A 14,300-nucleotide genomic window follows, 5' to 3' on the forward strand; every position below is an offset into this window, starting at 1 on the left:
AACCAAGATTGTAACGGTAAAGATAACCTTCTAACTTCCAGACTGATCTGTGGATCTCAGGTACCATCACCATGATTGTATTTTAATCTAAAAATTAATCAGGGTATATTATAAATTATTGCATTTAACTGAGGTTATGAGACGAATGCATGTGGGGGATAATTGCCCGTAGAGGTAAAACCTGATGGCATCCATAGTCATGTGGTGATTTTTAACAACCATTTCACTGAATAAACTGGCACTGCATGTGACTGAAAGGTTGTATCCTTGTCAGCACACATGTGTTGATCACTTCTTTATCATCAGCATGCCTTACATGATAATGATGAAACGAAACAGTTGCCTTCTCTTCCAAGAAGCTGGTCTCACTTTAACTTCGTAGATCAATTTAGTCGTTCAGCTGATCAGAACACAGCTTGCACTTCTCCAAAACTTCACATCAGCACCACAGTAATAGACCTATTTTCACATTATCAGAACAGACAAAATGTGGAAGCCACATGAAGTAAATTAATCTCGCTAGGCAAACCTTGATCCTTGAGACGACTGCTCATTGATCACTCGATCACATGTATGTTAAAATGTTTGAAATATCTGACAACCCATCCTGCACTCCCCACTCTACAAGCAATAATATTGTTTAGCTGAATAGTTGTTTTTTTCCTTCCTTTACTTTTGAAGTGAATATGCAGTCTCTTCTGGGCTCATGACTTCTCTCTCCGAAGAGGATTTACTGGAAACATGAATATACATAGAGAATTGACTGCCACTTTAACATGAGGATATTGAAAAAGACTAAAGTAAAACAATTTATTCTTCCTTTTTGTAATGCAGCAACTGGTGAATCCATCATCTTTAACAGAAGCAACCATTGCTAATGTCCCTTGTTAGATTTGTACAATCTGCACAACACTGATCGTTTGTTTGTTCTGAAGCTTTTGACCATGTTCGATGCAGTTTTCTACAATGCTAATCTCAGTTGCCTCTATGAATTCTTCAGTGTATCACCTCCTTGCTGCAACCCTGCCTGCGACACAGGTTGGCAAGTCTAAGTAACCCATGGACTTGATGCAAAGCAGGAAGATGTGTGAGCTCTCCTGAAGTCGTTCCGGAAACTCACTCAAAAAAAAAAAAAAAAAAATCAGCAGAGCGTGAACAACATGGATTTTTTTCGCATGAGAAAAGTGGTCCTAAAGTTAAGTGTTTACACAACCTTCTGAAGACTGTTTTGTGTGAAAGAGGCTGATCACACCCTTTCTTTTATTTAACTTGCCTTTTCAGACAGGAAAACTTTTAGTTGATGGTTAAGTGGAGAACTTATGGGGGGAAATTCCCCTGCAGCAGCTTTTTCTTTTGTAGTAGTAAATTATTTCATGGTGACAGTCGGGGAACAGCTTTCATAAGCTGGTTCATTCCCGTCAGTCAGCTGACAAAAGGCAGACAAGACCAGAAGTAATGCTTCCTCTGTTTCTCACCGCCCTCCAGGTGTGTTCAACCAAACAAGGGATTAGGACAGTTTTCTTTGTCCCAAAAGTAGTAGCCGGGTTGGTATACTACTCAGACTTTCTGACCATCTCCCCTCTCACCAAGTCTTCTCATGTTGACTCTGTCCAAAACTAGGCAATGCAGTCTGAAAAGAACTAAATCCTCACATGCACAAGAACATGCTAACTCCACACAGAAGGGCAACTCAGCCAGAAACCAAACACCTAACACTCTGTGTGAGCTGAAAATACAAACCACTACACCAACATATCATATTTTTGTTTCCGTGAAGCTTTGCAGTTATTTATGTCAATAATCAAAGCAGTCCAGTGCATCAGCATGTTGACTAAACCAGCTCTGATTCCAGCCTATACTGTTTTCAGTCCATTCACTTAGTTAAACATTTAGTTTTTGCCGTGAAAGCCAACAAAACTGATTACTTGACCTGATAGTGACCCAGAATTGCCCAGTGGTGCCGTTCTAGTCACAGATAACAGGAGGTAAAGTGAGGTCCGTCATGTCTTCACTGCTCTGCTGAACTTGCAGTGACCAAATCCACAGAGAGGAAAAAAAAATCAAAACGGGAAAAAACACCAGCAGCAGGCAACAGGATGCACATGGCCCTGAGAAGGATGACTGGTTAGATCCAGGAAATAGAGAGAGAAGGAGAGGAAGGAGAGATTTTGGATCACAGCTGTGTTCCGACTGAAAAATTCCTGTTTTGAAGTACGTAGAAGTGTTTTGCTGATCTTTTCCCCCGAGAATGAAGAGATTGAAGAGGCCAGTTTTCCATAGCAAGTTTAAAATGTGTTTGTTTGGCATTACAAAGTTTATGTTTGTTTTTATAAAAAGTTTTTGTATCCACACATAATATGCTGTTGTTTCGTAACCACACGATATCTTTCTCACACAAAAGAACTGCACTGTTTGAAAGTTCTTCATCACACTTTCACTTCAGAGATGTGATTTGTACGTGGCCAAAAAGGCATGGAGCGAAATAAAAGTGCGGAGTTTGTTCTTTGATGATTTATTCACACAACAATCCTCACGTCAGTGACGCCAAAAAGGCATTAACTGATCTTCTAACACTTTGACAGACCGGAGTGCTTACGTAGGCTTCTCTCAGGCAAATACAGAGAAGTGACACATGACAAGTTATGTCAACACTCTATACACTTTTATGTAATCTTCTATTATCAAAAAGCACTTATGCTTTCCGACTTAAATAGGTTTCATTCCTTCTTTGGACAAAAGGATTTTTTTAATTCACCAGTCAAGAGGGCAAAAATGGGAAAACAACTTGAGATGTTCAGCTTTCATCATATTCTTGCCAAATTGATCCAACAAACAATTTTCAAGAAACATGGAGCCATATTAGCATTTATTTAGTCATATTTCTGACAACTTGGTGAATGTCAGTCAGTTTGTTCTATTTTGTTGTTGTTGTTTTAGCTGGATGTCTTATTTTTGTTCTTCAGGCAGTGTATTTGCTACTTGATACTTAAAAATAATCTTATTACCTTAGAAGTTGGTAGAATATAGAACTTTTTAATATGCAACATTCAGGTGATTGCCACAGTGCAAAGTTTGCAAAAAAATAACCTTTCAAAATCAATATTGGTGACACACACTTTTGCAGATCATCCTTGCACAACATGCATGACAAGTAGGGCTCCTCAGTTTTTTTATGACAATAACCATTCATTTTTCAGCTGTCTTTCCCATCGCAACTCAATACAAAGCAATTGCAGGTTAAAAACACTGAGAAACAGACCCAAATGTCTCTGCTAGCTTTTGTGGGCATTACTCCACATAAAGAAGGCCAGAAACTGCAGTAAGTCAGAACAAAAATTCAAGACGAGTCTTATTTTTTATTTCTAAACGTTGTATTCCATGGCCATCTGTAATGGAGATCTATTAGGAACAAATGGCTCACCACAGAAGGAAGTGGGGATGGACTGGGCACACACACAGGAAACACCGGGACAGTGTGACAAGACATCGGCTTCAAACTGAGATGGTAATGATCAGCGAAACAGGAACTGCGTCACACTTGGGTCGGACTGGCGTAGGATTGTCAGATTAGCTCAATGTCTTTTGATGAGGCATATTTTTTTATGTCTGGTCCATTCTCATTGGAGCAATAGGGGTTAACGCACCAATCTTTGTGAGGTGATTCTGCTGGCAGGTGTTGGCCTTGGTATGTTTGACGCTCCTGCACAAACACCTGTGAGGCGCAATAAATCAGTGAAGACATTGTCCTGTTGTGCTCATTAACAGAACTCTTAACTGTTGTCTTTAACAATAACATTTTCAATAAAGTCATCCACCATGCCCCAACACAATCCTTCACAATACTTTAGACCAAAACGCGTGAAAAAACATTTAACATTTGTTTGGCTTAAGCTCTGTGGAGCGCGTGTTTGCTGAGCTGTGACTGAGGACCCTGCAGTGACGGAGGGTCCATTCATCGCGCCTACGTCCGGAGTGCGTGTGGTCCACGTGAACGCGGCCGAGCCTTTAAAAGCGGAGGGCAGCGGGGTGCGCGCGCGCAGCCTTCAGTCTCGCAGACTCGCCGCACATCTCCGAGCGCGTCTCCGCTCCTCCGCTACACAGAAAACTACCTCCATGGAAAGGATTATTTCACAATTCTGTGCAAAAGCCGGAGATACTTAAACATTTTTCCGCTCCTTCTCTTATTTTTTTTTATTTCTTTTTTCTCGGACACTCAGTCACTTTTGGTGTTTTGATTGTCATCGCTGACTTTCTGAACAGAAACCAACATGTGAGTGACCACTCTTATTGCAAATTACATAAAACAGATTGCTTGTAGTTTCTTCCAGTTCTTATTCCGATTATCTGGATAGCATCCTCATAATATAACCAACAATTTTAAAAAATATACGTGTACTTGGTACATGAAGTGTTAAAGTGACTCAACATGGGTTTAATTTTCCGATTAAAAAAGTATTAAATTGCCTCATTTCTTCAGTTAGGTGATTCTGCCTCTCTCGGTCTAAACTTACATATTGTGTATTATTCTTTAAATAAATTGTTTAAAAAAAAAAGTAAATGAGCGATGCTGTAAATTATTCACTGAAGTAAAACCTCCTGTAAACGCAAAATTGTTTTCAAGATTTGATTCCTTTTCATTATGGACTGTGGCATATTCACATATTTTGTGAACAACAGCGGCCAAAAGAATCTCAAACGCGGTGGCAGTGTTGATGGATTTACTGGCTGGTGATTACTGTGAGCAAGATATCCTTCAGAGGTAGAGGGGCCCACATGGGAGTGTCTCCGGGGATTGTGGAGTAACGAGCCCTGGCATGACATGATGGAAATAAGTGAAACTGAAGTAACTGCATTCCTTATGTTCACGGATGAGAATAAAACAGGTTAAATAAGACCTCAAGGTCATGCTTTATGTGACTTGAATTAAATTTCTATTAGAAAAAAAAATCTCCTTCTGTTTTTTCAGAAGTTGATTAATTGTGAGGCAACTTATAATGACAGATAAATTAGTCCTGAACAACTGTTTATGTTTTCAATCAGGTGGCATTAACCAAGTAGTTTTGTTGCCAAAGATACAAAGACAAAGCAGTAACTGGGCTAAAATCACATTCTTTCAGCCCATTAGGATTTTCCCTTGCCTAAATATTGGTGCTTCAAGACAATAACTATTTTATGACGCCTGACTCAAACTCATTTGAAGTTCAAATCCATTAGAAATGCAGGTCACCTGTGTTTGTACTTTCAGGCTGATCACAGTTAAATGACACAGGTTAGAACTGTGTGAAAGAAAAACTAGTCAAACTGCTTCTGCATGTCATTTCTAATCCACAAAGATTTAGGAAAGGGGGGCAGGGGGAGCCTTTTGTTTGATGCTTTGAGTTACCTGAATAGATTTACATTTCCTCTGGATAATTTTGCCTCCTCTCACTAGCACCTGTGACTTTTGTTTTTCTTCCAGGATGAACACCAGAGACCGCTGGAGAGTGTATAAGAGGGTCAGTGTCATGTTTTTCCTGGCTGTGGTGACAATTACAGTTGTTCAGAGGGGCAGCATCAGCGTGGGGGCTCCGTTTGAACTGGAGAGGCAGACGCGCATGCATGCTTCTGAAGCAGAGGAGTCCGGCACCGAGCTGGAAGAAAAAAACGACTCGTACCTGGCGATAAAGGGATTCTGGAAAGCGAGCAGACAACAACCGAAAGCTCGGTCCACCACACAAGAGCCTCGGATTACTGAGGACAGCAGGCCAGGAACGTGGGACGTGTCCAGCTCCAACTGCAGCGCAAACCTCAACCTGTCCAGTCAGGAGTGGTTCAGAGGCCTGGAGGACAATTTCAAGCAGTTTATGCTTTATCGGCACTGCCGTTATTTCCCCATGCATCTCAATCACCCTGAAAAATGCTCCGGCGAGATTTATCTACTCATGATAATTAAATCAGTGGCCACACAGCATGATCGCAGGGAGGTTATCCGAAAAACCTGGGGCAGGGAGCAGGTGGTGAATGGCAGGAGGATAAAGACCCTTTTCCTCCTTGGTAAGCCCTCCAATGAGGCTGAAAGAGCAAACCATCAGAAACTTGTGGAGTACGAAGACTACATCTACAAGGATATCCTCCAGTGGGACTTCTTAGACAGCTTCTTCAACCTGACACTGAAGGAGACCCACTTCCTCAAATGGTTCCACACCTACTGTCCCAGGGTGCGCTACGTTTTCAAGGGAGACGACGACGTGTTTGTCAGCGTGGACAACATTTTTGAATTCCTAGACAGCAGCAGTCATGACAACAACCTGTTCGTGGGGGATGTTATTTTCAAAGCTAAGCCTATTCGTAAAAAACAGAATAAGTACTACATTCCCCAGGCTTTGTATAATAAGACACACTACCCTCCGTATGCGGGTGGCGGAGGTTTTCTGATGGATGGGTCCCTTGTGAAGAGGCTCTACTGGGCTGCAGACACCCTTGAGCTCTACCCTATTGATGACGTTTTCTTGGGCATGTGTCTGGAGGTGCTTCAGGTCACTCCAATCAAACATAACGCCTTCAAGACATTCGGCCTTGTGAAAAATAAGAACAGTAAGCTGAACCGTGAACCCTGTTTCTTTAAGAACATGATTGTGGTGCACAAGCTGCTCCCGTCGGACCTCATGCACATGTGGAATCTGGTCAACAGCGACCTGGTCTGCGCTCAGAGAGTGGAAATCCTATAGCTTGTCGAGAGCACTGGGGTTAAGCCGGCGCTGAGAGGCTGAGCCCTACCTCGGTGGATACCTGTAGGATGCAAGTACAGAACAGTAAGTGGGAGCTGAAGGCAAACTCAAGCCCTCCTTTTTGTCAAAAAAGGAACTGAGACAATGTTTTAATTTTTTATTTAAATCTTCTGTTTATGAGACTTTATGGGTTTTTTGGATTAAGATTTCTCAAAAGTACATTATACAGTTCTTTCTTGTAAGGACTGACTCAGAATTGTGTATTTATACTGGAATTTTGAAGGATTTATACTGTCAGCACATACAGTATATTCAGACATCCACTAAGTGAAGCTGCTCAGCGGCACAGTCAGACAAATATTCTGTCTCCTTTCGTGATAGAAACTATGAGAAAAAGTATTTTCCCTTTGCTCATCACAAGCAGATGTACAGTGTGATTCTTCTGTCCTTTGTGATGATCACCTGTTCCTCTTATCCCACCTGCTTCGACATGATGGGTGTTTATCATAGAACCAGTGACTCGCCAGCCTTTTGTTAGGGATGTGTTTCTAAATTACACAGGATGTGATTAAACTTCAAAACATTTTGAGGTAAAACTTCATAGCAAGGAATGAGTAAATTCTACAAACGAAATTAGTTTTCACTTGTGTTCTCATCGGGCTGAGTGGGAATAATGTTTTGTCTTGCAGAAAATACACGAGCTGATTGTTTTTGGGTGCTCAGGAGGCTTGAGTTTGAAAGCCACAACACTGCAAGGAAGCTGTTCATATCATTTTTTGTGACACACTGTTCTTGCATGGAGCAGTGAGACATGCTTCATTGGTTTAATGGCTTTAAGCCTGTTAATGATACAACTCTCTCTACCTCAATGATTTGAGCAAAAAAATGTCAGTTGCTTTCATATCACCTTATAATTTTTTAATGTCCTAGAGAAAGACTTCAACACATTAATCACTTTTTGTTATTGTTGAAGTCCTTGCACTCCTCATTTTAGAATGTGACCGATTTCATCTGGAGGTGTACTGCTTATGTAGTATTGAAACAAAAAAAAAGTCAGTTCTTTGTACATATATACTGTCCATGGATTTGTATGGGCTCATGTACTTGACAGAAATTTGGTAGAGGGTTTCCGTTGACACTGTGAACTAAAACTATTGCTGGTACGGGCATAAGGCATGTTAATTTAACTGTCCTGCAATGATAAAGGAACAAATTTGTCATTCTTATGTTTAATTTAAAGCAAGTAGTGAGCACGTTACTGAATTGTTAAATGATCATAAAGCTGAATGCTGTATGTATGGTGGGTGATGATTTTGTGTAGTTGATGTAAATATATCTAAGCGTCAGTGTGTACATAGATTGTCATTTGTAAATAAACATCTTGACAATACAATTGTCTGTAAGAATCTGCCCCAGATTGCCTGTTTTGTGTGTTTTCTCTTATCAACTCCACACATCTATGTGAGAATCCACATCAGGTCACCTAACAATAGTGTTCAGTGTTGACAGAGTATCAGTTACGCAATGAAACAATGAAGAAAACATACATGCTTAAGTAAATATGTACAATATATCAAGTGTTTATTTTATGTTTTTTCTGAATCAGTTTCTGTCTGCAACCATGACCTGTAACTTTCTTATATATTTATCTGAATATAAACTGTTGCTGTTTTTCAGTGTGTAGAAAACACTTACTGTAGATTACAGAAACCTGAGGAAAAGCCTATCCCTTAAACGGTGTTTACTTGCTGTATAACTCGCGATGCTTCTCAGAAAGCATCAAAGCACAAATTTCTGACTTGGTGTGATATTTCACATTGTTTTCACGATGTTAAGGGTTCCCGTCAAATATTGTGTCTTTTCAAGAGGTAGACCTGCTGAGACTGATACCGCCAGTCAATGGTGAAGATACTGTGTAGTGGTTTGACTCGTTGGCCCCAAAAGACAGAAAGGGCATCAACAAACAAAAGAAATGCCTTCCTCTTGTTCTTTCCAGTCTCACCCCGTACAAAGACAACAGACCCTCTCGGAAACTGGATCTACTCTATTTTGTGTTTCACGAGGGGCACACTCATAAACACAGAAGCTTGACTTATAGGTGATCTGTAAACACTGTCCAAGTCAAAGAATAAAACAGGCTCAATTATCTCTTTCATCTGACTGTTGTATAATGTATCGTTCTGGTTTATTCCATGCAGAATGAAGTATGTGATTATATTTTATAGAATGTTTCCATTGATCAATACTATTTCCATGACATTATAAAGGCATGTTTAGCATGCTGAGCCATTTTTCCATTATGTGTAAACATTTTGAAACAAACTCCTTCCAGGGTGTAAGACCAAGAGACCTGAACATTAGCCAGCATACATATAAAACAGGCCTTCCTGATGAGGAGTGGTTAAATCTTCTGCAGTAGGCAACAAGTGTGGCCATAGCAGCCATCTTAAAGTCTGAAGGTTCACCCTGAAACAGGAAGTGATGTGTTGCATGATAGGTTAGATTTTGTGCTACAAGAGATCATACAGACACCAAGTTCTTTTTCAGACTGCAACAAATGCAATCAACCACATTTTCAGCAGCTTTTCGAACAACATCCAGGCATGTTGCCTCATTTGCTGGTGCTGGTTTTCAGTTCGACATTTCGATGGCACTGATGGGTTAACACGGTAACCAACGAAAACAACTGAAAAAAAAATGTCAGAACTGAATGGTCATTTTCGCAACTCTCTCACGAGACAGCTCTGCTCCAATCTACATGCTGCTAAATGTAAAACTTCACATGCTTCACAACAGTCCTGCCCTGATCGCATCCAGATGTCAATATTCATTCACAGACATAACACCACCTGCTGGCAACATGGAATATCATACAATACAATGCTATGTGTTTTTATTAGCCGGATGAGCATTAATGTGATGAAGTGAATCCCAAGATATTGATGATGAGTCATGGTGAGAATTGTGAGTTTTCATCAAAGGATGTTTCCTTATTGGCCCTCTGGACTTTCATGAGTCAGTGTCTGACAGGTCCTGCAGTCGACTGCAGGTCCAGTGCCCCTACAAAAAAGAAACCTGACAGAGGTCATTTGCATACCAACAGTGACTTGAGGTTAGGGGAGGGTGAGTGGAGGATCTCTGCAGAGTGCTGCGTGTGATCGAGAATCAGGAATTTGACATTTCTGACTCTTTGAGCTAATATTCTTAGCCTACATTTCCATTACACACGAAACTTCAACATGTACCACTTGCACAGTGTGCAAGGGCACGTTCAATGCTGTTTGCCGCTTTAACTGACGTTTAATTTCCATTTTGCGATTAGTGACATATAGCGTCTTTAGTTTTTCTCTAAACATCAGGATACTCTTTCTTTTAGAGTCAGTGTTCATAGTTTGAGTAGTCATTGCTCACTGAAAGTGAATCCCTTTTCATCTCTCTCTCATCCCATCTCATCTGCAGTTTGCAAACGTCTGAGAAGAGATGACCCCAAAAGCCACAAACAGAGCAGTAGGATTTAAAGTACTTAATGGCCGGGCTGTTAAAGCCCTGCCTTCAAGTAAAACATGAACTTTTACCGCTCATTCCAAAGTGACGAGAGAGGAAACCACTCAGTTTTATGGCTCAGAGAACTGAGTAATCAACCTCAAGTCAAACTTTACTGTAATTCCAAGTAAATTTCCCACTCAGGTGACGATGCTTGGTTGTATGCTAATGCACAGCCAGCTTTCCAGCCTCCATGCAGACTGGAGCCTCATATTTGCTGACACTAATTAGGGGAAGCTTTTGATGTCAGCGTGGTCAATCGGTCAGTTAGATGGGATACTGGCTTTCACACCAGCCTTCTACTTGCTTCAAAGTGGTCCTTCACTACGGAGGAACGTCACCATTCCAGCAGACATTGAACAGAACTGCAGACAAAAAGCTATTATATACTTTCACATCATGTATACTATTGATTAAATGGCTGCCGACAACTAAATATTACACACAGCAGTTAAAAAAAAAGACAGAGAGAGAGAGGGAAATGGCCAGTAAAACTCTGTAAAGAAAAAAGCTGACCAAGACACTGATATTGCTATCTTCACATAGTGATCATGTTGACTGACGGTCAACACTTCCAATTTGTTTTGCCAATGAAATGGTAAATAAATATGTTGTCATATTCTATCAATAAACAATACAGTAAGAGAACACTGTGTAACCACGGCCTTGATAACACCACCCGACTGCAATTATAGGATTAGAATGAAAACAGGGTTTCTTCAAATGAAATTAAAGCCACCAACAGCTCAGCTGGTTGCACCCATTGTGTGTCAGCATAAAGCTGGGCTACTACCTTCTTACTTCCTCTTTCTGTTCCTGAATAGTTTTTGAAATGTGTTGCAGCAGCCCACTTGTCTCTGTATGTGCAGTTAGTGTTATGTATTGGTAGGACATGTGAAATGCAAAATAAAACCCAGAATGAAAAAGCATTTATCCAAGTGAAAAAAATTGATGCTGTTTAACCAACACTCAAACTGAAGTGCAACTACATATTACTTTACTGACTTCAAAATGGCTTGGTTTAAACTGCTTGGATATAAGTAAACTGCTATATTTCAGAGTTTTACCCATTGCTCAACTTTACAACTTAAAAAAAAGGATTAAACTGAAAATAAATGTTTCCAGTGCAGATCTGAGATCAGACTCAAGTGACAAGCACTGACAGAAGCAGTAAGCTTTATACATGCATTGTAATCAGGCACTCATGGCAATAAACTGTGGAATTCCCTATCACCAACATGCAGGAAATGTGACATGGACAAATTTGCATTGAAGTGGCCCCTCAGCAGAAAGACAGTGATTGTTCCAAGCTCTCTGTTTCACTCTAGTAATAAGACCAAGGCATTGTGGCTTCTGTGCTATAGGACACCATGTGCAGAACATGACAATGACAAAGATCCACTGTGAGGGAGACTGTGAGCAGCATGCTCTCATTTGAAGAGTGCCCAAATTCAACATTCTTCTAACTCAATATGGTAGGTATTAGTCCCTGCTTTCTCCTCCTCACAATGCCATGCTTACTCATGCTTATTCACAGTCAACAACTATCAAAATGATTTCATACTTATGGTAATCACGTGAAAGTACAGTGTTAAAATATCATCACCCGCTCTTAAGGCTTGTGAGCCATATACTCTTACATGTTTTTTTAAGTTTGAAAATGTTATTCTATAAAATATACCATTTCCACAAGCTTTTATGCTCCTCTTTAAAATTTTTAGACTGTAAGTTCTAATCTGCGTGGCCCTTGGAATTAAATATCAGGTACATAGATACATTGCAAGAAATTATTACAACATGACTCACAATGTCAAAATGGTTTAAAAAAAAAGAGAGAGAGAGAGAGAGAATAGGTCACTCTAGAAGGCAGACATAGCCCCACAGAGAAAAGCTCGCTTAACCTCTGTCACTGTTCAAGGCATGGGTCAACAGATCTCTAAATGGGAGTATTCATTGGTGCTATCATCAGTGCATCCTGCCCAAGCACCTTCAGGAACAATGATCACTGTGAGGTTTCCCAGCCATGAGATGACAGCATGCTGTCCCCTGTCTGCTGGTGTCAATGAGGAAAGACCTCCACAAAGCCAGGGTCAGTGTTCATCAAGTCGCACCAAGAAATCACAACGCAGAACCAGTAATTCTGCAGTATGGACTAAGACTGAATATCTCACTGCCCACAATACACTGTAAAGTATTAGAATCTATTTAAAATATCCTTCTTCTTCCCAATACCTTGTGAACACCATGTGTTTGTCCCACTGATTAAACTGGCTCATGTTTGTATATAGCCAAGTTGAAGAGAGTTCAATAGTCATGGATTTTCACTGTACTATAAAAATTGGCTCATATTTGGACTTTCAGCTCCACATTCAGTCTGTTTCATGCTACTCATGGCAAGACTCAGTGTTTTTCAGGTCTTCAGCAGTAATATTGGCAATGGGTTGTTTTCAGATACTGGCGGGTGTGAAGTGGAGCCTGTTGGTAACTTTTCCTCTCTTCAACACGAGGGGCCCAGATTTTACAGGCCCGAAGCTCATGCAGGCCCAGGTCGTCTGCTCCTCCAGGCTCTTCAGGATCCACCTACTCCCTGGAATGTGTAGTGTAGTCACTAGTAAATCATCCATGAAGGATCTGATGGGTGGCTTCCGAACACTGTACTGAAACACTGCAATAGTGGAACAGTCACTGAAGTTGTGCATCCGGTGATGATTAACTTGTACTTCTTATGCCAGTGTACTAATGTGGAAATTAAAGCAAATTTCATGCTGAAGCCATTGCTGTGGTCCAGAATGGGATCTCTGAATTTACTCGGGATGTGATGACTTGGTACTGACGCTTGCGGGATATGGACATAGAGGTGTCTGTGAGGTCCAGCATCAGTGACGTAAGGATCCAGATCATACAGTACCACTGGCCTTTATTGTTTAAAGGAGGAAAGCAACGATCTCGGTATTCTGTGTATAAGTGGAGCTTTCTTTTCAGAATGTACGCAAATGACTTTATTTCCTTGTGGACTGTACTCTGTAAAGCTTCATGCTACAATCTTTAAATGAAGTGCTTCCCATGCAACTCTCTCATTGTGCTGATATTTTCAAATGACATGTGCAGGCCTGAAGCACGTCATGAGCCGCAGACACAGTTGAGCCATCTTGGACAATGTAACCATTCTGTCTAGTTTTGCAGAACATCACAAACCCAAGGCATTCAAGCAGGTATTGTTCTATGTGCCACTTGAAACCTCCTTACTGACAAGCCATCAGCAACTCCCTATGGATGTGGCCATTAAGTCTGCAGGTCCGAAGAAGCAACTCCAGCCTGTGAAAACAAGCAGACATTGTCATCACACACACAGATGTTGAGAGACACTACCCTCTGGTGGGCAATCACATTTACACTTTGTCTTCTATGCTTTCTGTTTAAGATTGGTGCCCTTACTGTGCACATGGTGGAGTACAGCCAGGACAGGTCACCAGTCAATCACAGGGCTACCAGAGAAAGATAATTTATAATTTATAAGCACGTCTCTAATTGACATTGAACGAGTAAAATATGCCTACTCAACTCAGAGGCCTAGAGTTTTTTTACTGCATGAAGCACATCATCAGTATGAGGCCCACAGTTTAATATTCACAGAATAGTTCGCACCACAACTCAACTTTAGATGTGAATGCAAAAATATACATTTTGCACCACATTTTTTAATGCTTCATTTAACTTGGAAATTTGTGTAACAACATTATGTCCCATGTAAACTGCTGTGAAGGATGACAAGATTTCAGGCAATGCTGGTAGAGCAGGTCATCTACCAATCTCAAGGTTGGTGTAATCATGTTTCTTTCAGTCTGCACGTGTACCAATTTGGTCCAGCTGTAATTTGACTAGAAATAGTTTGGTTAGTCACTGAATGCTAATGATCTTGTACTTTTGTAACTTGTCTTCACCTGGATGAAATACCACAGGCCACACCTTGGACTTTTACTTCAATTGGAGGAGTCAGTTTGTCACCGTACATGACTGTATGGAATGTGACCTTTGAAAGGAATAGTAAAC

At 40.7% G+C, this 14,300-nt stretch overlaps 1 protein-coding gene across 1 annotated transcript; it reads left to right on the forward strand.

The window, feature by feature from the left end:
* The first annotated feature begins 4,054 nt into the window (after positions 1-4,054).
* b3gnt7 (UDP-GlcNAc:betaGal beta-1,3-N-acetylglucosaminyltransferase 7) lies at positions 4,055-8,088 on the forward strand. The gene is made up of 2 exons (XM_030083194.1): positions 4,055-4,270; positions 5,459-8,088. Coding segments are annotated over exons 1-2 (1,251 nt in total). The 5' UTR covers positions 4,055-4,268; the 3' UTR covers positions 6,708-8,088.
* The last annotated feature ends 6,212 nt before the right edge of the window (positions 8,089-14,300 follow it).

Source organism: Salarias fasciatus, chromosome 23, assembly GCF_902148845.1.
Source record: "Salarias fasciatus chromosome 23, fSalaFa1.1, whole genome shotgun sequence".
In the NCBI taxonomy this organism is placed as follows: domain Eukaryota; kingdom Metazoa; phylum Chordata; class Actinopteri; order Blenniiformes; family Blenniidae; genus Salarias; species Salarias fasciatus.